This window comes from Eschscholzia californica, unplaced genomic scaffold, assembly GCF_041429995.1.
Source record: "Eschscholzia californica isolate CP2 unplaced genomic scaffold, dmEscCali1.0.p SCAF_5, whole genome shotgun sequence".
In the NCBI taxonomy this organism is placed as follows: Eukaryota; Viridiplantae; Streptophyta; class Magnoliopsida; order Ranunculales; family Papaveraceae; genus Eschscholzia; species Eschscholzia californica.
Window position 1 is genome coordinate 28572423 of NW_028238472.1, and position 25727 is coordinate 28598149.

The 25727-nt window shown below is 36.1% G+C and overlaps 1 protein-coding gene across 3 annotated transcripts; it reads left to right on the plus strand.

The window, feature by feature from the left end:
• Nucleotides 1–10151: 10151 nt before the first annotated feature.
• Nucleotides 10152–21775, plus strand: LOC147538110 (putative lipase ROG1). Of its 3 annotated transcripts, XM_086640006.1 has the most exons (11): nt 10201–10793; nt 11441–11508; nt 16053–16123; nt 16332–16411; nt 16481–16598; nt 17768–17928; nt 18067–18122; nt 19732–19784; nt 19854–19983; nt 20255–20352; nt 21291–21775. In XM_086640006.1, exons 1-11 carry the CDS (start codon nt 10513–10515, stop codon nt 21360–21362), a joined length of 1188 nt encoding a protein of 395 aa, XP_086496132.1. In that variant the 5' UTR covers nt 10201–10512; the 3' UTR covers nt 21363–21775. The 3 variants fall into 3 exon arrangements, 2 of the variants coding, with proteins under 2 accessions (XP_086496131.1, XP_086496132.1); XM_086640005.1 differs by having other exon boundaries at nt 10152–10793; nt 16332–16598; XR_015225126.1 differs by having other exon boundaries at nt 16332–16598; nt 19903–19983.
• The last annotated feature ends 3952 nt before the right edge of the window (nt 21776–25727 follow it).

The window sequence follows — 25727 nt, forward strand, 5'->3', positions numbered from 1 at the left end:
CTTCGTAGCGTAATCTAATTTATCCGCTTTCACAATTACTACCTTCACATTTCTATTATAATTGTAAGTTTCTTCTTTCACTTTGAGATTGAAGATGTAATGTTCTGAAGTAACACTATTGATAGTGTAATCAAAATTTTCTTCATCATCTTCTTTCAAATTATGTAAAGCTTCTGCTGAAATACCCGTAATCTCTTCACCAGATTCCTGGAATGCAGTTGCGTATATGGCACCATAAATATTCTGTAGTTTTAACTGTAGGATGCACCTGTAGTTGCATTCAGCAAATGTTTTATCACATTTGGGACAATGTCACTAACAATCGTCGATCAAAATCACCTTCTTGTTGCAATGGCGGGATCCGTCCATTAGGGGGCAAGCATTATAAGCGAAGTTTTCAGTCTTAATGGATGAGATTATGGCACTGACAGAGATGAAGTCGGGTTTATCAGAGGTTCTCAGTTGATCGTCTTTGATTCTGCTTATGTGTGTACGACGCGAAGTCAATGTTCTGGAGGAAAACTTTGATATCGAGATTGACGTAGCATTGCTTCCTCTTGTGGTAAACCAACTTTGTAAATCACGGGCCTCTGGAAGGTCTGGGTCCACAAACAATTGAGTTGATGAGAGTATTCCTACCGATTTTCTGTTGAAATCACAAATTCTTCCCGACTTTACAAACAAAACAGGAAACACTCCAGAATCGACCATTTGATAGATCTTCAAGCCTTCCACCTCCCAACACTGACCCCATAGAGTAAGTTCTACATTATAGCCAGACTTATCTTTTAACCAAATAACCCTTTTCTGCGTCTGAGAACCATCTTTCTTCGTTACAAGTGTAGTGGCATTAATGGAAGAAACAACCCCAATTATATCAACAAATGAATTAGTTGGCATAGTTTCAATGTCACAGATGGGTATGAACTTGAAATGATTTCTAGGTATAGACACATCATCCTCTAGAAACTTCTGAACTTTAGAGTACTTTTCTAGATGTAACTCGTAATCGTTTCAAAGGTGATTAAAAGTCTTCAAGGCTGGTTTCAACGTCCCATTAGATATCAGGTACACGTTGTCAGCTTCTATAATAGTGTAGAACTTATCGGCTACATCGTTAAACATGTAACATGTAGTTTCCCACATTCAGAATCCAGGACATCAAACGAAAATAATTTCTCGGATCCGCAAACATTTGCGTACGTTCTGAGTGGACCTTTAGTTGTCACTCTGACTTTCACTGTCCACCTTTTCAGGAAAGGACTCGGGTCCTTGATATGTAACTCTTTTAAAGGAGTTCCTTTCTTAACAGATTCCAAATCATGATTTTTTTTGAAACAAATTTCCTCTTCATTGTGACTGTGATTAATTATCAAATGTAACCCGGGGAAATGGTAGTCAAACCTATAGTGGGTTAAATGTTTTAAAAAAAATGGAACCCTAAGATCATTGTCATTAGATGGTGTAAGTTATAAATAAGGTTTATGAGCATAATCAATATAACAATAACACATATGGGAAAATAACACTACAGTGATTGTCAGACACATACACTAAAATTTGTTGTCCGTTCAGAATACGTTACGGAACGGAAAGAACAATTGGAATGATAGTAATAATTCATCTAATACAGTTCATCCAACATATTTATTTATAAATATAATCAATAACGAACATAATGAAAAAAGAGAATTAGTCGTACCTCAACCTTATCTTGACTCTTAATTAGTTGATTGGATGATGTAAAAGGTAGCTCCTAAGAATATAAACTTTTTTGTTTCTGCAGAAAATAAAAATTAAATAATTAACCTAAAGTTAGTGATTCGTAAATGAGTACGGTTAATATTGAAGCAAACGAAAGGGTAGTTGACACAATATTTAGCGAGAAAACATAATTAACATAATATTATTGAGTTTTCAAAATTATTTATGATCTATAAGGCTGATGATTGTGATTGTGAACAATCCCAAACATCATATTTTGGAAACAGAACAACGACAAAACATTGGTAGGTGATTGTATTGTCAACCTAATAGAGGCAGAAAAAACAACAATCACATAATATCCTTTTATAATTAGCTTCAACGTAACATAATTTCCAAACAACAATGAACTCTCATCAAAGAAACAAAAATAGAAGATGTTTATTCCGTTTATTTGAAAAGAACGTAATAACTAATATGACGGCGAAAGTGGCCTAGTAGAGTAGGTAAGTTTAAGAGTCTTCACATTGCGACTTATCATGGTGTATTTTGGTTGGCATCTTTTGCAACATATCACCATATACGTCATACTCAAGCCCTTGAAGCTTTGAATATCATGACATGATGTATGACATTTAGGGCAAGGCGACCAACGAAAGCAGTCATAGGTTGGAGGTGTGCGCTGACTCTGTGGTGGAGATATAACAAATGGTGGAGATGAAGGGCGGTTAACTGATGATGAAAACGACGATGAAAATGTAGGGGAGGACAGACCAATGGACGGCAATGATGTAACCGATGTCGAAGGCGAGGACGACCGATTTACAGACGGTAAAGACATAACATGTGTCTCCAAATCAACCGTATTCCTCTTTCCATTGGACGTGTAACCTTCTCCAGCGCTAAAGGGAATGTGGTCTGAACTTATTTTTTGTTCATTTGAAATCATTTTGGACGTGTCAATAATTAAGTTGTCAGAGACGCCCAATGTAGCAATACCTCTACACCGAACATAAAAGGGTTTTTAAGAAAATGCATGAACATTTTTTTTGGGGAAAAAAAGTAGGAAGGACACATCTAAGGTTTGGATACGTATGGTTCAGATTGTAGGTTGTTATACCATATAAATATAAATATTCACTAAGTCGAAGCAACTAATGGTTAAAAAGGTAAAAAAGAAGAACTCACTGATTGTAGCTAAAATGGAAGAACTAAGATTCTGAAGGTCGACAAAGTCTTGTTTTAATTTAACAATAAATAGTTAGCAAACCCAAATTGCATGCAATATTAATGTAGCACGAGTCTCTAAGCCATTTCTATATACATATGACATTGAAAGACTGCTAGAAATATAAATTCCTGATGCGACAAACGCTATTATTTAAGTCAACCTTCACAACGAAGAGTATTTCAGAACTCTAATCAAAACGAAGAGTATCATAGAATAACAAACTTTTCATCAAAATAAAAGGAAAAGTGGGAGTTGTGATTCTACAAGAGAAATACATAACTTTAATCAAAACGAAGATAATAAAGTTTTCATCTAACACATATTTGTTAGCCATTTCTCTTTACATATGACATTTAAAGACTTTTGCGAAAAAAATATTCCTTATACGAGAATTGTTATTATTTAAGGCAACATAAACTACGAATAACATGACACAACTCTGATAAAAACGTAGAGTATCATAGAATAACAAACTTTGCATCAAAAAATAAAAAGAAAAGGAGTGTAATTGTACATAAGTATTATAGATCTTTAAGCAAAATGAAGATAACAAACTTTTTTAATCTGGTTTTTGTAATGTTCTCAATTTCCCACGTACCACGTTAATAATAACACTAAATGTATACCATCAAAAGAATACCAATAAATATGATTTTAAAAATCGCACTTCAAGAGGCTAGTCTTTAAAGAAAGACTTGCAACGATTGTAAAGCATAAAGTTGGCCACAATTTTTCTGTTGCTTTTTTTACCTGTACCCTTTTAATTTAATTATAAACTTCGATAGCAAACTCATAAAAAATCTCTTCTTTTGACTTTGAAGAGAACTCATTACATTCAGTCCGTGGATCTCAAATGCAACCGTGAAGTAACTAATGAAGACATTACATTATGCCACATAATTTCAAATGAGACGTCTATATGTACAGTTAGTCACGGAAAGGGGGTCAAGCCCTAGGTATGGGTCATGGTCAGAAGGCTCACAAATCAAAACAGAAACGCAATATATATGATCTACCAAAACTAACTTATTGACTAACACTATTCGACCTCCTGACGGTATCGCTTTGGTGTTCGATTTGGCCCTTGAAAAACTATATAATAAAGGAATTGAAAGGAATTGATGATAGATCAATAAAAACACTTAAGGTTTACGCATTTACTAACTAACAAACAACATGAATAAAGGTTTCAAGTTCCCGAATTGTCATTTAGCAGTATAAGAGTCCTATAACTTTCACAAATGTAAACACTAAAGGAATTGAAAGGAAACCTTTATGAATTTCAATCTCAAATGTAAATCATGTTCCCACTAACTTCAAACTGTAATGATACCACAAAATACAATCCATAATCCGAAAAAAATCCACATAACCATTTCACCAAACATGTAGTGTGCATAAAATGGCATCATGTATTAAATCAATTTTTTCCTTCTAATTTTTCCTTAATCCGATTACTATGATTTCAGTCTCAGTTTGTCGATGATTGTGAATCGGATTCATATACCCTAATCAATCAGTAGGTTTTCATGGGAATTAGGTTATGTTCCTGTGGGGATTCATATCCTTTTACATGATCTGATCATGCCCAAATTCAAAAAATATGTGATTTTCATAGTACCCACATGTTCTTGTTAGATTACCAACTGCTTATTGGTACATAACTTGAGTGAAAATCAGAACTTAACTGTCGGGGCAAACAATTTGATCCATACAAAATCAATGATATCGGGACAAACAATTTGATCCATACAAAATCAATGATTTTTAACGATGCAGACAACCAAAAATCTAATGATAAGAAAGAAAACCAAACCTTGCGGGCGTCGACTGAATCCCCACATGAAGAAGCACAAACAGATTCGTAGAAGAGATCGACTGAAGCCTATCGATTTTTTGGAGAAATTTCGAAGCACATGGTTTTTATGGAGAGAAATGAGAAGAGGCATGGCGGAGAGATGTGTCTATTCATCATGAATTGAGATGTTGAAAAGATGCATTGCTACAGGCCCCCGGGTTGTACGAGTCACTCAATCCAATGGTGGATGAGAACGTTGACGTCGGACGGATGGCCTGATTTATCCAGGTGTTTGTCCCAATCAACACCCATCCACCTGTTTTATTATATAGACAAGAATAACCAATGCCTATCATTTCATTAATTGTTTGGCACATGGTAATAACACACATGTGGCCACGAGAGGTGTCGATCTCACACCAGGAGAAAAACGAAGAATCACCTTCGCTCGGGTTGTTTTAAAAAACGCACCAATACATAGAGCAACTATTATGAGACATGTAGACAACATTGTGGTACTAAATGGTGGTCAGATTGTCGAGCAAGGAACCCCATATTCCTCGTTAGCAATGAACATCTTATATATTTGGTTAACAAAACCTCACTTTGGAAAGGGTCTTCGACAACATCGGAGAAACTGCTATGGTTACATTGATGTGGTTATGATGCATTTCATATTGCTGCTACGGTAGAGGAGATGATCAAACATTATGATATTTCATCGGCATTAGAGCGAGGAATGGTTATGATGCATTTCATATTGCTGCTAAGCGACGCGACTTGAACACACCCTTGCATTTTGTGGCACGAGCATAAACCTAACCAATCTGGAGAAACTGCTATGGTTGCATTGATAAGGTAGAGGAGATGATCAAGCATTATGATATTTCATCGACCGACATTAGAGCGAGGAAAAGTTATGATGCATTATAATGTGGTATTGGTGCACAAAAGAAGCGTTTATCAAAGCCATAGGGACATTGTCTAGGCTATAGGTCGGACAAATTGAAGTTTCACCACACAAACTGGACTAACATATCTGTCCATACCCACAACGAGGAATACAGAGAACATAAATTTTCACTAAACTAACCAAGGGGTCAACAACTACTCAACTAAACCAACCAAGACATTTGCAACAGAAAACAATTGAAAAGTAATGTCATCATTTTCTGTTGCAAGGGGTCAGCCGAACAGTGCCATGGAAAACTACAAGAGAACACTACGACAGACATTTTTATCAAACACTTACACGGCAATATCAAACATATAAAGAGTAAACCAAATTTTAATTCTATCAAAATGTACCTAACATCCACCTAAATAACATTCACAAAGATCAAAATATAAAGTTATGAGCATTTCTGAAAACGAAAGACTATAAGATAAGGGTATGCAACCAATGAATCATTTTTTACCACTAAACTAACGATCAATTTTGAAAACAAATCCAATTGAATAAATTTCTATCATGAAGATAAATTTTACCAGAGATCGAGAGAACAAAAGACTATAAGATCAAACCCACATAAACTTATGAACAATTACGAAAACAAAACCAATTTGTACAACGGAGATGAAGTTCACCAAAGATTGAGAGAAGAGATTGAGTACTAACCTTTTATGTGGCTTGACCAACGAAGATGAAATTTAAATCTGTCCATGATTGAAGTGTGGGTTTTAGCAAGGGAGAGAAGATGTGTCAAGTGAACAGAGAAGATACACCAGGCCATTAGGAAGAAACCTTTATTGAGAAATCCCCTGAGGAAACCTGAAAGAATTACTGCTTGAGGCGCCTAAATGGCCACTGTATTTATTTGGAGTTCAAGAATCACACTAATACATCAAACAAATAAAACTTAGTATTAAAACAAAGAATTCAAGAGAACCCATCAAGCAAAACATTAACAGTAAATAAAAAGGAAGATAATGGAGAAAAAGAACCTCTTCTACAAAGGTTATATTCATGAACTGAATAAAAACACACATCCAAACAAGTTTTCGCTTGACAGTTTACTGTAATAACGTTTAGTATTCTTCAGTCCGGACAAAGTAACTGACTGCATCAAAAAAGATCAAATGTAAATTAAAGGATCAGCATACATACTTCCATTGTAATAATAAGGATCAACTTACATACTTCAATTGTAATAATAAGCTTGGCATAATAATCAATAACATGAAAAATATGAAAGCATAATCACATACGGAAAGCCAGAGATTTCACTTAAAGCTTCATCACAAGGGCGAGCTCGATGTTGCAAGAAAAAGACGACCATTTTTGCAACCTCTTGAGAGATAAATTCTTGTAAAAAGAAATTCGATTAGAGAGATTACAGGAAAAATAATTTGTTTTAAGATCAAAAGTTGTGATAAGACTTACAGGTGAGTAGGGTTTAAAATTTGGAAGGTTTACGCCGAGATATCCGTTTCCACTTCCTCTATTGATGAGCGAGTAATGGTTTAAAGCAGATGATCAAAGAAGATTGTGAAGGTAGAGATTGTAACGACATAAAATAACGAATGGGGAAGAGATGGGTGCAGAGACGGGGTTGATGAGAGAGAACGGTTTCACTTCACGTTAACAATCGTTCAATAGAGATAAGAGGGGTTTTAATGAGGGGGTATAAATACAAAAAAAAAAGGTATAATTTAGGGGGAAGAAATTGGACAAGGGTAACGGAAGGAGTGGGTTAGATTGGACGGTCTAGATCATCCCATTGTTGAACTTTTTGTTTACCTTCACTCATTCGTGGGTAAACTTTTTTAGGTAGGTAACCGATCAAATGGTGAAGATGCTATCGAAAACACAACGAACAACCAGATTTGTCTTTCGACTTGTCCCAGTCAACACAAATCATTGTGTTTTGTTATATAGATTAGGGTTTTAGAATGGTTAAATGGTAAAAAGTGAGAAATAGTAGCGCTACTTTCGGAATTTTAGGGGTTAAAATATTAAAAAAAACCCTAAATTATCCAAGTGACACCGGCAACTAGGGTTACTAACATAGAGAATGAGGGACACTTGTCGAAATGAGGAGAAGGGAAGGAATCTGGCCGTTAGCGGTTGGAAACATGCGGCTACGGTACTTCGTGACTGCTGTTGAACAGTCCGGCAGCAGCTGAGGAGCGTTAGATGAAGGAAACGCGGATCTGGGAGCATGACACGTAGTCGGGGCTACGAAAGTAAGTTACGTCGCGTTATAGCAAATCGCATACCCTTTAGAGCTCATCTGATGTTTCAGAGAACATGGGATTGAGTTGCGACGAACTCCCGAGTGCGCCACGTCATCTTTCGTCGTCACGCGTGCCCGAATCTTGACCGAATGTGTCCCAAATGTTGACCTGACTTTGACTTCACATAATTCCCTCGTCCGGACTCTGAATTGACTTTTGTTTTCTCCTGCGGGTTCTTTCCGAACTCCACTTTTCACCCATGTACTGACTTTGGCCAATTTACTAGAATATCCTTAACTCTGATGATCGAAATGGCCTTCGTGTATTTTTGTCTCGTTTTTAACCGTTTTACACCTAACTCTACAAAAGACACATAATCAAGAAAACCAACCATTTTATTATAATAAAGACTCGAAACAGACCATCTTGCCAAAATTAAACGACTCAGATGAGACATTTTCATGACCTATCAGTCTTCCTTAGGGATCAAAGTCACCCTCGACCCCAAGTATTTTGGATCTGATAGAATCCACGAGTCCATCAGTTGCCTATAAATAGATGGAGACTCGGTCTACAAAGGGCATCGAATATCGACTAGAACCCTACTGAATAATCTTCTATTTCTTCCACTTATCATCGTACGATCAGTACTCTAGACGACAATAACTTACGTTCGAACTCCAATACTCTTGAAGTTCTTCTAAAATCTCTAATCCATTCCACTTCCCCATCTGTCAGAATCTCTGAGCGAGACGACCTCTCGACCTGCTTCAGGAGACGAACCTGACAAACAATCCTGTGGAGTCGAAACTCCAACCACTTTACGAGTCGAAGCTCTGAACACTCTACTACTCGAGCCATCCTATTATGATATAACACGGTGACACACTTAGCATTTAATATTTACTTTATTTTATAGTTTGCTGACTTAACCGTCGGAGTCCCCTTGGCCGGCACCATTCCGATGTTCCCAAGACTTCACGGTTCAACTTGTTTTTGCCTGTCTACAGGTCCAACCAGAATTTCGTTCATCTCGAGGTTTTAAGCCCAAGTTGTTGGTGACCCACTAGTCGACCTTCTGTTAATTGTGTGATCTTCTACCGTCCACAACCATCATTTCCGATCACCTCATTCACCACCATTTTTCTCTCTATCTTCTTTTTCTTCTCTCTTTCTCTATTCCTTTCTCCCTTTCTCTCTCTAAAATTACAGCAGATCTCATATCTAATCTATTGCGGGTCTTCAATGGGTGGAAGAAGAAAACAAAGTGGCTTGGGAAGCCCCTTCGATCTGTTGAAAGAAGAATGAAGGTTACGCCACTTCCTCTTTGTCTTCTTCGATTTATTAATGATGGATGAAGGAGAAACCCCTTCCCCTTCGATATGTTCAAGAAAAACGAAGGGGAAGGGGTTCCCCTTCGATCTGTGTATGAAAAAACGATGGGGAAGGGGTTCCCCTTCGATTAGTTGCAAAAGAACGAAGGGGAAGCCTCTTCGCCTTCGTCTTCTTCGATATGTTGATGGAGGACGAAGCGGAAACCCCTTCCCCTCTGATCTGTTGATAAAAACGCCCTTCCCCTCCGATCTGCTGAAGAAAAACACCCTTCCCCTTCGATTTGTTGCAGAAAAATAGGGGGAAGGCCATTCTCTTTTTTTTCACCGATATGTTGAGGGTTTGCCCTTTGATTTGTTCTTGGATATGTTGAATCCCAGCAGACTACTGCATTTTTAGAGAAAAAGAGGAAGATAGGGTCATTAAGAGAAAGAGTGAAGAAGAAGAAGATAGAGGGTCAAAGAAAAAAGAAATGGAGTTCAGTGAGTTGTGATCGGAAATGGCAGTGTGGTTGGAAGTGAAGGGAAAATGAAGATTAAAGGGCAATACTTAATCTACTAAAATTTTGGACTAAAAATAAGTATGCTCCATAAGTCAATTTTTTTTTTTTTCGAATATTGACTACAACGGTCATTACAAAAGCATTGATACATCGATACGATGTGATAAGCACGATGACTGCCGAATTACAACTGGCTTACAGCTCGACGAACTTAAATGGCCTAAACCAGGTGAATTAAATGGCCTAAAACTCACAAATTATTTTGTTTGTACCCAAGTTTAATATTCCTGGATATGCACTTCCACGGAATCGAACCTGAGACTTCCTCATTGTGAAGTATATACGCTTAACAACGGCGCTACCAGTTGTTGGCCTCCATATGTCTTATATTCTGCAGATTTTTCTTTGCGCCCAAAACCGCGACAAAAGAAAAACTTCATTGGGCTCATCGGATCAGGACAATTCTAACATGGCCCTTCCATAATTCCATTCATATTGATGCAATGATGCTAGGGCTAAAGGCAAACAATCACTTTCGCAGTCCTATCTCTAGCCCCTTCTATTTCAACAAAAAAAATATCTCTAGCCCCTTCCAATTCCCACCTCGCCAGAGATACAATAATCAAAATAAGTTGAAATTACATCCTTTCATATTCTCATTTCTCATACAATTAAAATTTTAAACTACTTAAAATCCAAACGGAAGAAGGAATTTGAGGAAATTTTGGATCAATAACCCTCCGCATGATTTGTTGTTGAAAAGAAATAATGGAATCTAAAAAGATTTCAGAAACTGTTACAAAATCTGAACCAACTAGTTCATCTTTTAATGATCCAAACCAGAAGCAAATTAACAATTCCAAGAAAATGAAGAATACTACTAGTTTGAGTTTCAGGTTTGGTTGCTTAAAATCAGGACATGATGATTATCCTACTACCGATGAATCGGATAAGAAAGACTATATGGAGTTAGAGTCGGTTAATCTTACTGGAGAAGATCGTCGCCTTCCGACTCACCTAGTTGTTATGGTTAATGGTATTATGGGCAGGTTTGTTGACTTTGATCTGGTTTTCGGTTAATTCTTGTTAGTCTCTTTTATGAATCTATCAAGTATGACTTTCATCGTTAAATTCTAGTTCATTTTATAAAAATTGGGTTTGAATGGTTGAAATCGTTGAGTTCTAGATCTGTTTGTTGATATTTTGTTCAGAATTCTTGAATTCTGACTTTGAGACATTTATAATTTTTGATTTTTTTAATATTCTATAGCTATTATTGTCGAAAATTCTTAGGGTTCAGTCTCGATTCTCGACATCTTCAGCTTTATCATAAATGGGAGGTTTAATCATTTGCCTGATTACCCTGAAAGTACTTATTGCTTGTCAATTTTATAGGAATTGCATTTACTTTCCTAGGGCTTAGTCGTTGTCACAGTAAAATTGTATTGGCATCCAGATGACTGAGATTAGCATCCTAACTATGTGTACTCCTTCTGTTTTCCTCCATGCTTGCTGTAAAGACTCCATATAGATATTCTTTGTCACCATATGGTGTCATGGCATCGGTCACAATGACACTCTTATTTATTGTACATTAATGGACTTGTGTTGATAGTTTGGTACCACTAATTCATGCACAATTTGTTTACTATTTTCTCATGGTATGTTGTGAAATTGTTTTGTTGAATGTATACAGTGCCGAAGACTGGAGATATGCTGCCAAACAATTTTTGAAAAGACATCCTGATGATTTTCTGGTGCACTGTAAGTTCTCTACATTCTGTTTTATTTTCTTTTGATTCTCTAAACTGTATTGTTTGATTGTTAGAAGAATGGTGTGAAATTAGTCAACTATCTTGTTATGGCACTAGCTCTACCAGTTAGTGCCTTAGCGGTATTGTTCTTGCTTTTGCTACCTACACCCAAACCTAATGTGTACAAGGTTTTGTTTCCGACGAAGGCATCCCAAGCGAACCAAAAAGTTAGTCATCTCACAGCCTCACACCTAAAGCCCAGTCTCCGGACGCTTCCTCAAGCGATGTAGGATACTGTAGTACCTCACCCCTTAGTCATGAGTCCTCTCTGGCTCTGATGCAATGATGTGCTCATGGATTGGAAGACTATTGTATCAATCCTTTTTAACATCCGCAGTACAGATAGATTTCAAGGTTAATTTGATTTCTAACCCTTGCAGATTTCAAAATTATCCTGTTTTGTTTCCTAGTGTGCCCAAGTTTCCTTGAAGCTGTGACTGTGCTATAAGATTCGTGTCCATTTGTTCTATGTATTCATTGTGTAATCCATCATTTTGCTTAGTCTCAATGATGCGTCTATTACGAGGTCCAAAATATGAAGAAAGAAGGAAATTAAATAAAGTAAAAGCTTAAAGACTAGTTTCTTTCTTAGTGAAGCAAGTAATTAAAGTCAAGAAACTCGACAATTATGAATTTGGAAACATTAAAAATGAAGGAAACTAAAAATCTGGACTAAAATTAGGAAACTCCTAAAGTGAGTCAAAGATGTAAAAGGTGATAGGCCTAAAAAAGGTCTATTCCCGCAAATGTACGGGATCAAGTTATAGTAAGTTTGTAAGTCGGGAAATCGTTCCAAGGGATAAGTAATTTCACCTAAATCTTAAATTAACACCCCATTCATTGATTTTGGTTGGTTTTTGAAAACTAATTTAAAAAGAAAAGGATAATAGACTAAAGAAGAATGAAATCAAGATGGGAAGTAAATCTAGGGTTCTTGATTCCACACATAAATGGACTATCTAAAACATGCATTCAATCAACAAATTCCTTTTTTCATATATAACTCAAAATCTAACATAATAAACTATTTAGATTTTGGAAGATATTCTTTAATAACACATTTCAAAATCAAGTAATTTTAATTGATTATCATATAAAGGCTATATTCCTTAACAATCATTCATCATCTAATAACTTAAACAAAAACATGAAATATCTCATTATGAAGCATGAACAATGAAAAGACCATAAAATCTATATGAAATGACAATTAATATGCATTGAAGCTCAATAGAAGGATTTATTAATCAATAACATACTTCAAAATAAGCCCAAATATGGGTTTCCTCTACAACCCTAGATACAAGATTAACTACTCATTGAATTTAGAGACTTATACATTGATAAAATAAAATACATGGAAATAAATAAGACAAAGAAAAGAAATCGCCCAATTCTTTGCTTGATAAAATAAAATACATGGAAATAAATAAGACAAAGAAAAGAAATCGCCCAATTCTTTGCTTGATAAAATAAAATACATGGAAATAAATAAGACAAAGAAAAGAAATCGCCCAATTCTTTGCTCCATTTGATTCCCAAGTATGGTCCAAATTATGCTCCAAATCCAAATAATAGCACTTTAGTTGAGAAGATGAGAGAAAATGGATTGTAGAAAAGAAAATGAAGAACGAGACAAATTGTTAGAAGATAAGAAAAGTAGTTAGAAAGAAGGATAAATTGGAAAGGAAGATAAGAAAAGAAATTGGAAAGAAATTATGGTGGAATGGGTAGTAAAAGAAAGAATTGAGGCTAGGGTTTTTAGTTTAGAAGAGGTAGAGAGAGAAGGAGGCTAAAAGAAGAGTAGAGAAAGATGGATAAGAGAGGAAATGGGAATGAGAGGGTTGTTGAAGTCTACCAAATAATGTGAGGAAGAGGTTTATTTATATTGGCGGTGGCTAGGGTTTTAGATGATTAGGTTGAAAAGGGTAAAAATGGAAAGGTTTGGTTACTTTATCTCCAAGAAATAGATAAGTATTGGCTAAGGAATCAACTAGTACAATTGGGGGCTAATTTGGAATTTCTGGTGAGAGTTATGGTGAAAAGATGGCCACTTGTCAATTTGCTATAGGCTGAAAATTGAGTTGGACAAAAAGGAGGGGCTAAATGGTAATTTCGGGGGCTTAAATGTAGAAAAGGGGCACCACGTGACCAGTACCCGTCAGGGTCTTAACTCAGCTGCTAGGGTGTAACGGGAGTACGGAAGCTAAGTTGCGGTAGAAACATCTGAAGTCGTCCGATCGATGTGCATGTAAACAGATGGATAAGATTAAAAGATGGGAATAGGACTACCGAACTAAGTTGCAAAGGGTTATACCAGATCATGTTGTAGGGATATATTTCAACGCTTCACAGGAACACAGAAATTTGATATCCCACACCTCAGCCCTTGCCACGTCATGAATTTTGTCCCACTAGTCAGAACTGTGCCCAACTGTGTCCACTTGGTCAAATGCTGTTGACCAATCTTTGACTTTACATATTTCCTTCGTCCGGACTCCGATTTGACTTCCGTTTTCTCCTACGGCCTTGTCTTGGACTTTACTTTTCACCCAAGGATATTCTGGTATTTTGACCAAGGTCAGTGCATGGGTGAAAAGTAGAGTCCAATACAGTGCATGGGTGCCCCTTTTCTACATTTAAGCCCCCGAAATTACCATTTAGCCCCTCCTTTTTTGTCCCACTCAATTTTCAGCCTATAGCAAATTGACAAGCGGCCTTTTTTTCACCATAACTCTCACCAGAAATTCCAGATTTGCCCCTAATTGTACTAGTTGATTCCTTAACCAATGCTTATCTATTTCTTGGAGATAAAGTAACCAAACCTTTTCATTTTACCCTTTTCAACCTAATCATCTAAAACCCTAGCCACCACTAATATAAATAAACCTCTTCCTGACATTATTTGGTAGACTTGAAAACCTCTCAATCCATTTTTCTCTACTCCTTTCTCTTTCTCTCTCATTTCTTTCTCTAACCCTAAAATCTCTTCTTCTACTATCTTAGCCACCATCATTTTCTTATTTCTCTAGCCTCCATCACCTCTTCTACCCAATTTCTTTATCTTCTAATTTCTAGATCTACTTTCTAATCCATCCAATTTTCTTATATCATTTCTTTTCTACGACTATTCATTTCTAATTTCTTTACTAAACCTCTCTACTTCCACCTACTCTCAAAGTGATATTAATTACATTTGGAGCATAATTTGGACCATACTTGGGAACAATTGGAGGAAGGATTTGGGTGACTTCTTTTCTTTGTCTTATTTATTTTATGTAATTTGTTTTATCATGTTTATGTCTCTAAATTTAATGAGTAGCTAATCTTGTATTTAGGGTTTTAGAAGAAACCATATTTGATCTTTCTTGAACTATGTTGTTGATTAATAAATCCTTCTTTTGAGCTTTAGTGTCTATTAGTTGTCATTTCATATAGATTTTATAATCTTTTTATTGTTCGTGCCTCATAGTGAGATATTTCATGCTTTTGTTAAGTTATTAGATGGGATATGCTTATTAGATGATGAGTGATAGTTAAGAAGTATAGTTTTATATGATGGTCAATTAAAATATATGATTTTGAAATGCTTTTATCAAGAATATCTTCCGAAATCTAAATAGTTCATTATGTTAGATTTTGAGTTATATATGAAAAAAGAATTTGTTAGTTGAATGCATGTTTTAGATAGTCAACTTATGTGGTGGAATCAAAACCCTAGATTTCTTTCCCATCTTGATTTCATTCTTCTTTAGTCTTTTCTTGTTTTCTTTTAAAAAAAGTTTTCACAAAATCAAACCAAAATTAATGAAGGGGGTTTTAATTTAAGATTTAGGTGAAATTGCTTGTCCCTTGAAACGATTCTCGGGCATATTAGAAGTACTATAACTTGATCCCTACACTTGGGGAATAAACCTTTTGTAGGCCTATCAAAAGGCCTCTTAGGGTAGCAGCGTGGGCCGGCCGGTTGCTAAGTGAGATGTGGCCCATTGGCTCCACTCATATGGGCTACATCATAATAGAGGCAAAAAATCCAGCAAATTTATGTTTGGCTGATAGCTTCCAATCTACAGGGTGATACTTTTTAGTTGACTAATTTTGTTGCTATGCGAAGTTGCTATGAGAAACGTATTCATCGTACAAGTTCTTCCCATCTCTTTTGCATTTTAAGAGAAATAATGTCCTTATAACATGATGTTCATGAACATGAACATGTTTTCCTTGTATTCAGTTGTTCTATACAGGTTTGCCGTTTTGTGCATATAACTGAAAAATCTCCTTAATGTTGCTGTTCAAGTTTATGTTACCATCTTTACAACTTGTGCATTTACTTTCATGTAGACTGTTCCATCACCATATTGGGTTATCTGTTGCTTTGACTACTTCTTATCTTGGTGGTGCATGTTAACAGCACATAGTGCAACTAAATCTGATAACTCTTTATATGCACATTGATCAGAATGTAAACAACATTTGTAATTGCACAATATTCAGGCAGTGAGTGTAATCCTTCATCGTTGACTTTTGATGGTGTTGATACAATGGGAGAAAGATTAGCGGATGAGGTGTGTAGTGTTCATTGTTAATGTGAATTTTCAGTTTTCTTCTGCTCCAAGACTAACGTCCATCAGAATCAACTTTGTGGTATAGTAGTTTTCTTTTATGCTAACTAATCTTTTACTCATAGGTTGCATTCTTAATATACATACACGAGCAACCCTAAACTTGCACTTTTGATTTTGGATTTTAACTTAGATGAGTCCTTTACTACAGGTAAGATCTGTAATAAAACGCAGGCCTGAGCTTCAGAGGATATCATTTCTTGCTCACTCATTAGGTGGCTTAGTATCAAGGTATGCTATCGGTAGGCTTTATGGACAAAACCCACTGCATGAACCTTCTGACAGAGATGAAGATTGTAGTGATGGGCCCGAAAATGCATGTCTAGAAAAGAGAACAGTAGGAAAGATTGCTGGATTGGAGGGCATGAATTTCGTAACTGTTGCAACACCTCATCTTGGTTCGGGAGGGCACAGACAGGTGCTTGGTTATTTCAATACTGGGTATCATCTTTTCAGATATTGTTTTATCACTCTAAAAATGTTAATATCCTTCTTAACATGGTCATCATAACGAGTATCGTTAATCTGATTCCGCCACTCCGTTACAAGGTCTAGACAGAGTGAAAAAAAAACTGAAGTGGGGAAACTTTGTTCTTGTCTTAAGTTGGATTGTTTATTTTGTAATTCCAATTTTTACTTTTTGATCAATCATTATCAGATAATAGAAGACTTCAATCTAGAGTGGTACTTTATGGTCCTAAATCGACTGAGTGTAAGTACACTAAAGGTGCAATGTATCACATTATGCCCACTGAGTAATTGTGAGTACGTGGGCATCCTACATAATTATCCAGTATTTCGAGTATCCAATCGTCAAATGAATGCCAAATCGAATATCTATTTTACGTAGGTAATTAGTTTTGACCTGCAATTGGCCTAGGCTGACAAATTCAGGGGTGATTTTAAAGATCGAAATTTTGTACCGAGGCTCAAACGGCCTTCTACAACTCCGTACATGTCGGTTTTGAGGTATTTTACCTTTCCCCCCATGTTGATAACATGCTGCAAGCACAGTTCCAAATTTTTTAGATAATTTAGTAAATGAGAATATTCCAACATGTGAGATTGGTGGAGTTTTTATGTTTCCTCAGTTAATAATATGGTGTATAATGAACTACTTACTTTCTTTTATGTTATTGAGGGTTACTATGTAATCTCTATTACAACAGAATAAAGGTTGGGGTTTTGCATTGTTATAATTTATAAAGATGGAATTCAGATTTTCGCCTTACTATTCCAAGCAAGATACACGTATGTGAATTGTGATGCACAGTATTGAAGCTTATGATTTGGTAGAAAATACATATGGTAGACTGTAAAGTTCGGATAAAATGATAAATAAGAAAAGTAATATCACAACAGTAAAATCATAAATTGCACATTTGTATAGATAGATACATATTCTCATGACTGCGTCCTACTATAGCGGGATCTGTCGTGTGTTAAGAATGTGTCATGTTCTGTTCAATGCATAATAGTTGTTTGTTTTTTGTTGTTATTACTTATGTTTTTAACTAAAAAAAAGATGTGTTATCAGTTATAGGCTCCATTGTCTTTTCTTTCATATTTAACTTCATAAAGTTGCAGGTCCCGGGTTTTTGTGGCCTTCTGTTTCTGGAGAAAACAGCAAAGCGCACATCATGGTTGCTTGGGCGAAGTGGAAAACATCTATTTCTCACCGATGAAAATAATGGCAAACCCCCTCTTCTTCTTCAAATGGTCACCGACTGTGAGGATCTTCAGTTCATGTATGGGCTCCCAAACTAGTACTGGTTTTCCCTTTTTCCTATTTTTCATGTATAGGCGACATGTTTGTAGAGTACTTCTCGAGCATAAACCAATTTCTTAAGTACTCTCTAAGCTACTGTCTTTTCCTCTTTTTGCAGGTCGGCTCTACAATCCTTCAAGCGCCGAGTCGCCTATGCAAATGCACGCTTCGATCGTATCCTTGTGACCTTAGATATTTTTTTAGTGAAAATACTTTGTTAAGCTGTCCAATCAGATGATCAGTGCTAATAGTGCCCAGGTTTTAACTCAAGCTTCCTATAACCTCTTGTAAGGGAGCCATGCTAATCCTTTTAATTCTTCATTAGTTTATTCTACAATTAATAAATTATTTTCTAAAAGGTAGTGCCTCTCTAGTATTTAGATCTTAAAGACAATGATAGCATCGAATGCTTCCAAACTAGTTTAGTCTTTCCAATACAAAACATTGTCTTTTTACTATTCTGAAAATCCAAACCTATACATTGAGAAGCAGTAATCTTCTTACATTCATCTTTGACAATGATATTATAACTTAGCTTAAATGTAGGGGTTAAGTTTAAGTGAACACAGAAAAATCAGCTCTAATTGGTTGTTGAGTTTCAAGCATTTCGGGATTGACGTAGCACCCATTCTTTAACTTTTCACGTGATTGTGCTAACCTATATAACATGTACACTTGGTTTTGCTGATTTTTGTCTGTGGTGGACATGTGGATGCTATCCACAGACAAGAGTGTTGAGCAGCTGAACACTGGGATGCACTTGTCAGATATCCGTGGGCAGTTTAGTGGGTGCTTCCACTTAATATTGTGAGATCTTATATGTATATCTTGTGTTTCACTTGCACATAATCATGTTAAGCCAATAAAATGCTATTCTAGGTTAATGTTCGAGACAGAGGATGTCTAAGACAAACTACTGGACAAGAAAATATGTGTACAACTTCCATTCCAGATGAATTGGGTGGTCCTTATTAGCGAAGATTTAAGGGTTTCAACTCTTGCGAACACATTTTCTTCTGATGGTCGACCATGCTCACCTTCAATGATTTTGTTGAGTTTTTAGAAGTGGTTACTTGATTTAATAGTGCTTCTATTTCTTCGCCCACCAAGAAAGAGTTCGGATGGAGTTGATCCAATAATATCCATCCCCACTTCCACCATCACTGAACACCAACTCATAAAGGGAGGATCTAATAGGCCAAGTAGATGTTGCTTGTGTAAGATGGATGGGGAAACAGGGTCACATCTAGTATTACATTGTGAGACTTTATCAAGAGTTCGACAGTACTTTGTAAAGAGCTTCAACTTAGTATGGTTCACATGGTATTCGAACAAGGGGAACATATGAGAGTTCTGAAAGAAGGAAGGCACATCTGGAGATTATCCCTCATGCCATTTTGGGAGATTTGGAAGGAACGACAATCTTCAAAGGGAAATCCGTAACAGCAAATGGGATCATAGGAGTTGTGCAAAATCTATTATAATTGGAGTAGGGGGGATAGCTGAGCTAAATATTAATCCTAAATGAATTTCAGTAGGAATTGGAAAGCTTTAATTGGAATATTATAGCTTTCGTAATGGCCTACAGATGCCTAATCTGCTTTATCCTGAAGCTAATTAGCTCTAGGATGTTGTACAGTTTTCCTTTTCATTATTCATTTGAATTGTTCCAGAGGAGAAGACATGAATCAGCAAACTAATCTAACCGTCATAATGCACTGGCACATGATTAATGCAAAATTTGTACCAATTAGCCTAAATGAAGTACTTAACTCTTTTAAAGATCTTGTAGGATGGAGGGCATCATCAATACGGCGTCATAATGAGCTTCCGAAGGTAAGTATTCTAACATGTGATTTAGATTTTTTTCCTTTTGGCGTACATCTCATTATGTTTCTTTTTCAGCGTGAACAATTTTTGAAGAATGACAAATACCCACATATAATATATGTAGAGTCACCAAAAACTGTCTTTTCGGGGCAAGAAGTCACTAGGGAAGCCAAAGCTAATGAACTCGAAACAAGTGAAATGGAAGGTTCACTCTGTAACTTTTTCTTTTTTTTTTTTTAATTTTAGCTTCTTTAATGTATTTTTCTTTTGCTTCCTTCCCTCTAGAAAAATTGTAATTGCCAAAGCACAACCTTTATCTCTCCATATTATGAACCTTTTCAAAAATCCAATATGTTATTACCAAAAATGTAGGTTAAGTTGCTTCACAGTAATTTCAAAGGTAGTACAATAAAAGAACATAAGTATGACTATTCACGATTCTAGCTTATGCTCTCTTGTTTCTTTGCACATTTTAGACGCGATGATCCGAGGTTTGACTAAAGTGAGTTGGGAACGGGTGGATGTTAGTTTCCATAAAAGTAGACAAAGATTTCTTGCTCACACTACTATTCAGGTACGTTTTTCCATGTTTATTCTTACTCCACTTGAGAGAAAATATTAGGTTTTAAACAAACAAAAGTTAAGTTCAGTATTGCTTCGAGCAGAAAGATCAGTTTACTGTTTTGAGTCCGTTGCTTTGGGGACATTTGAAATGGTTGTGGGGACATTAGAATAGTGGACCCTTACTTTATAAAGTCAATTGAGTCAAACTAGATTGGCTAGTTTTATGCAAAAGTCTTTTGTCTCCGCAACGATTTCTGTTGTCCCCAAAGCATCGGTCTATGTTATTACTGAAAATTACGTAACTCTTATTAATTTTTCTTTAACATCTAGGGTTTCTATTTTAATTATTAGAATACATGTAGTCTTCCATGGCTTCAATATTCCCAGTCAACAATGTCCACGTCTAGATGCTTAGTTTTCAACAATCTCGTGACACAGTCTCATGTGGACAAGCAGAAGTCACATGACAAAAAATATGATATCTAAGACATCTCCTTATTCTAAATGGTATTGAGTTTCCCGTACGCAAACTTAAAATAGTACCAGAGCTATGCCTGTACCTGACAGTGTGAATGGTCACATGTTCTTCACTTCACGTCAACCAAAAGAAAGACACTTATCATGCCAAAACAATAATAGGTAAGAGGGTGTTAAAAGCACTTCCAAATTGAGATAGGGAAGTCTCATGACCGGGGAATATTTAGGGCATCTCCACTCGTTGCTAATTGGTTTTGAATTTGATGCTTACCTACAAATGTTGCTAAGTTTAGGATGTCAAATAAGCATTTAGAGATCTGTACTTTATAGTTCATGAGGAAGGTGGGTATCAGTTGCATTAGTTTGGTTAATTTTGGCAGTCATAGTGCCTCAACAAACCTTTTATTAGTTACTCTTGGATTTGATTAGGCAATTATCCATCTATAATCTTCCCATCTATCTTTGTTTCAGGTAAAGACTCCCTTTATTAATTCAGATGGAGCCGATGTGATTAGTCACATTATTGACAATTTTCTCCTTTAACAAGTACCTATTTTCCCATTCGTACTGGTAAAATTCCTCGAAATTGGTATGATTTATCACCTTAATGTATGTATGTATGTCTATGTATGCATGTATATAACCCCTGGAGGTCTCAATGTGGACCTCCTATGGGGGACTGTAAACAAGTTTTGCTTCTGAACAACGTATTATCCTATCTTGTGAAGTATGAAATCGAGCTACTGATCAGTTCTTACCGACTTCTGTAAGAAGTTAGGCCTAAATGTCACATGCAGGTAAGTTGGTGAAAAGTAAAACGACGTATTTCAAGCAAATCGGTCTACTTGTTTTCTCCCTGTTCATGTGATCTACATTGTTTGCAAATTTGTGCTGAATTTGAGAGGTGTAAACTTGTAGTCTATATTGAATTATTGATATTATGAGTGGTTAATTATTATGTATTTATAATGTATAGCTTGCTTATGTTATCCTTATTACTACATTTAGTATCCGAACCGACCAAACTAATCCGACCAAATAGATTTGGGCGGTTTGGACACCGATCCAATGGTTATCCGGATTGGTTTGGATACTAAAATATAAAAACCGAGTGGTTTGGTTCGGTCTATGGATTTGTTTGACGGCTAACGGAAAAAACCAAACCAAACCATTTATTATTACCTTATATATATTATATATGTGAGAATATATGATTCAATTGTTTATCATTTTTTGTATCTTTCCCGAATGTTGATAAACTATGTCGAATTAATCACGTACATGTAAACTTGAGGGTTTGTGAGATAATATTACTTTTTAGCACGTTCTAAGTATAATTGAAGCAAATTTTAAAGTTGAAAAGTCATGAAAATTTATTCTTGGCAAAAATTTTACCTTTGGTTCGGTTACCGAACCAAACAATGAACGGATTGGTTCGGATTGAGATTTACAATAAACGAACCTTTTGGATCGGACTATGGATAGGCTCAAAAAGTCGGTTATCCAACTGATGTTCACCCCTACTTATTAGGCTTGAGAAAGACACTCTTTCATGTTTTGCAATTAAGTCTTTACTGGGAAGACTTTACTAGATTCTGAATCTGAATTGGCCAAATCTAGAATTGGCTGAACTGAATTGGCTGAATCTGAATTATTTTGGAAGTTAGATTTGTTTTCTAAATCTCAATTCGTGGGTCTAAATTTTAACTTTGACATATATACCCCTATTTGATATTTTAGACAAACAAAACTTAAACCTTAATTTCTGACTCCTCCCTTCTCTAAAATAAAAAGCAAAAAAAAACTAAACTCTTTGTTATCTCATTGCGGTTGCTATTTCTCCATTCCTCTCTCTAATCGAATAAGATCTAGCGATGGAGGTGAGGCAATGGAGGTCTGGCGATTTTTTATCGTTTATCTCTCTTTCTCGGTCCCTCTCGCTCTATTTCAGTCCCTTTTTCTCTCTACAACAAATTAGGGAAGTGAAACCTCGCCGAGTCTGGCGAGGATTCATCTTTCTCTCAGTCCCCCTCTTTCTAGAAGATAGGGGAAGCTAGATTCAGTTTCTTTCTCAGCCCCTCACTTTCTTTAATAGATCGACAAAGTTAAACCTTTGCCAGATCCGGCGAGGGTTCCTTTCTATCTTTCTCTCTCAGTCCCCCTCCCTCTAACTGATCTTTGACAAAGTTAAGATTAACAAGGGTTCCAACATGATGTCCCTCACCAGATCTGGTGGTTTGTGCTTTAGTGTGGTATTTTGTGTAGTGGCGGTGACAGACGATTATAGGTTGCGGCGTTGGCGGTCTAGTTCCCGTGGTGGTGGCGATTTGTACCTGTGCTGGTGAAGGTTTGTACCTGTACTCGTGGGGATATGTACTTGTGGTGGTGGTGGTGGTCTGGGTGTTGGTGGTGTGTGGGTGGTGGCGCCATATGAAATATTCGACAAAATATTTCTAATTTATCGGGGTTAAAGTGCCATTTAACACATTTCAGTCATTGGGACCTTTGTTTCCAGACTTTTTTTAAAGTAGGGAAATTATGGACTACTTTTCAGCCAATTCAGAATACATTTCAGATTTCTTAAAAAAACATTTGAAATCTCAATTGATCCCAATTCAGATTTTAGATCTGATAAGTTTAAAAAACAAAAACAACTTTAATCTAAAGTTTGAATCTGAAATAAACTTTTGCATAATATTGTAACTTGAGTTTTTTTTTTCTCAAATGGAAATGTATTTTAGCTTCAAACCAAAAGTTTATTTCAGACTTCAACTTCCATCCCTAAGCATCAGGAGAATACAAATAAGAAAAAGTGGGGAGGAAATAACCTTGTAGGTTGAAGTAGAAGAATTCAGTAGTATCAAGAAAAAAAGAGCAACAAGGGTCGATAGGGAACTCAAGAATCTGGAGTAGGGTTTATCCGTAAGAAAGACCAAGATGAAAACTAAGTCAGCCCCTAGTCTGAGAGAGACTCAGAAAAAATGTCCATAAACATCCTAAGTTGGATCATCAGAGGGTTAGGGAATCTAGATAAGAAATTAGCTATTAGGAAGGTAGTGAAAGATTATGTTGTGTCTATTTTGTGCTTACAGGAAACTAAATGTACATAGTTTATCCATATCGTAAGCAGGCAATCATCGGTGGTCACCAAGGCAAAGTCACCAGACTATAGTTCAATGGAAGATTTTCAAGTTTAAAAAATCAAGTTGAGAGGTTTGGAACGTGATCCCAATTGCGACCATGTGGGCAATATGAAAGGTTAGGATTTGATAAAATAGTCAAGAGTCTAATCATTTCAATGTTCTGCCAACGGAGGATGCGTTTAGTCACACTGTTCCATTGGAACTAGAATTCAGTTTGGCTAGGATTTTTCTTTTTATGGACTTTGTGTCCAATTGGAGGCTATCACGATCTATCTTTAGATTGTTATTTCTATCTGTCTCCTTTTCGTTTTGTTTTTATATCTATTGTATTTCCCATTTTACTCATTCTTTCAATACTAATTCAAAGTTTCAAAAAAAAACAGAACCGGACCGAACGCCATTTGGGCGAAACTTCTCAAAGTTAAGTATTACAATAGATCTTGGAGCCCTCGCCTCGCCAGACAGGCTCACTCCTGGATTGGAAATCTATTCGAAAACAATTTTACACTATAGCTCCATTTACATTTTGGGAAGTGCACAAAGTCTCACAAGTTAATATATGGAATGATTATTGGAATCCCAACTGTCCACCCTCACAAAACTCCACCCTCACTACAGTTTCGCAGCTTATTCATGACAATCAATGGAATTCCTAGTTTCTGGATAGTATTTTTAGACAGAATTACTAGTAATCTCATTAAATCCATAGATATAAGTGCAGAGGGTCAAGATACAGTTCAATGGTCTCTCACGAAATCCGGTAAATGCACGGTAGGATATATGTATCATCACTTATCTACTCAGCATATAGTTAATTCTCACTTAGAATCTAACTGGAATTTTATCAGGCACATTAAGATCATTCAACGTATTTCGTTTTTTCTATGGAAATGTTACACCGTGGCCTTACCAGTGCAGCATCGTATAGGGTAATTCATCGGAATCAATCAGATTGTCCATCTTGTAATACTTGGGTATAGTCCGTGCCCGTAGGGCACAGAAATTTCTATATTTATGTTATGCAAAATTATCAAATATTTTGGTCCTATACAGATATTGAAGTAATAAAAATATATTAAAAATAATAACCGAGATTATATTGAGTTGTTTGAAGGGAGAAAAGAGGAAAGAAAGAAAAATAGTTAGAGAGTTTATAGGGAGTGAGTAGTTATTATGACGGTTAAATATCTATCTTTTTAAAGACTCTTTAAAAGGAAGGGTCATGATTTACAAAAGAAAATTAGACGACCGAGATTTATAAACCAAAGTTATGACATGGCACCAAAACCTATTTCATTTGTTATATAGATAATTGAAACATTCGAATACACTTTTCTTCATTGTTCTTTGGCAAAAATATGTTTGGTTCTACTTTATAATTATCTCTACGAGCATTGTGTCTATTTTAAATTGGATCACTTCATGGTTCTAGAGTAATCTTGAAATAAAAGAGGGTACAACATTCCACACATTTCTATGCCCGTATCTACGACCCCATCTTGCAAGAGCATCCGCCTGAGAATTGCATTCTCCCGGTACGAAAGTGAAAATAATGCTTGAGAATTTGTCTTTGAGATCCATAACTTGGTTCATGACTTTTGCGGATTGCCAGTGAAGACCTACTCTATTACCATTGATGAAAGATATAAGTGCTTTATTATCACTCTCTATGTGAACGTGAGATATGTTCAACTGTATTGCCCATAATATACTGGAGAGAATAACTATGCTTTCGCATTCTGGCCTCGTACTGTGTCCGTTGTTG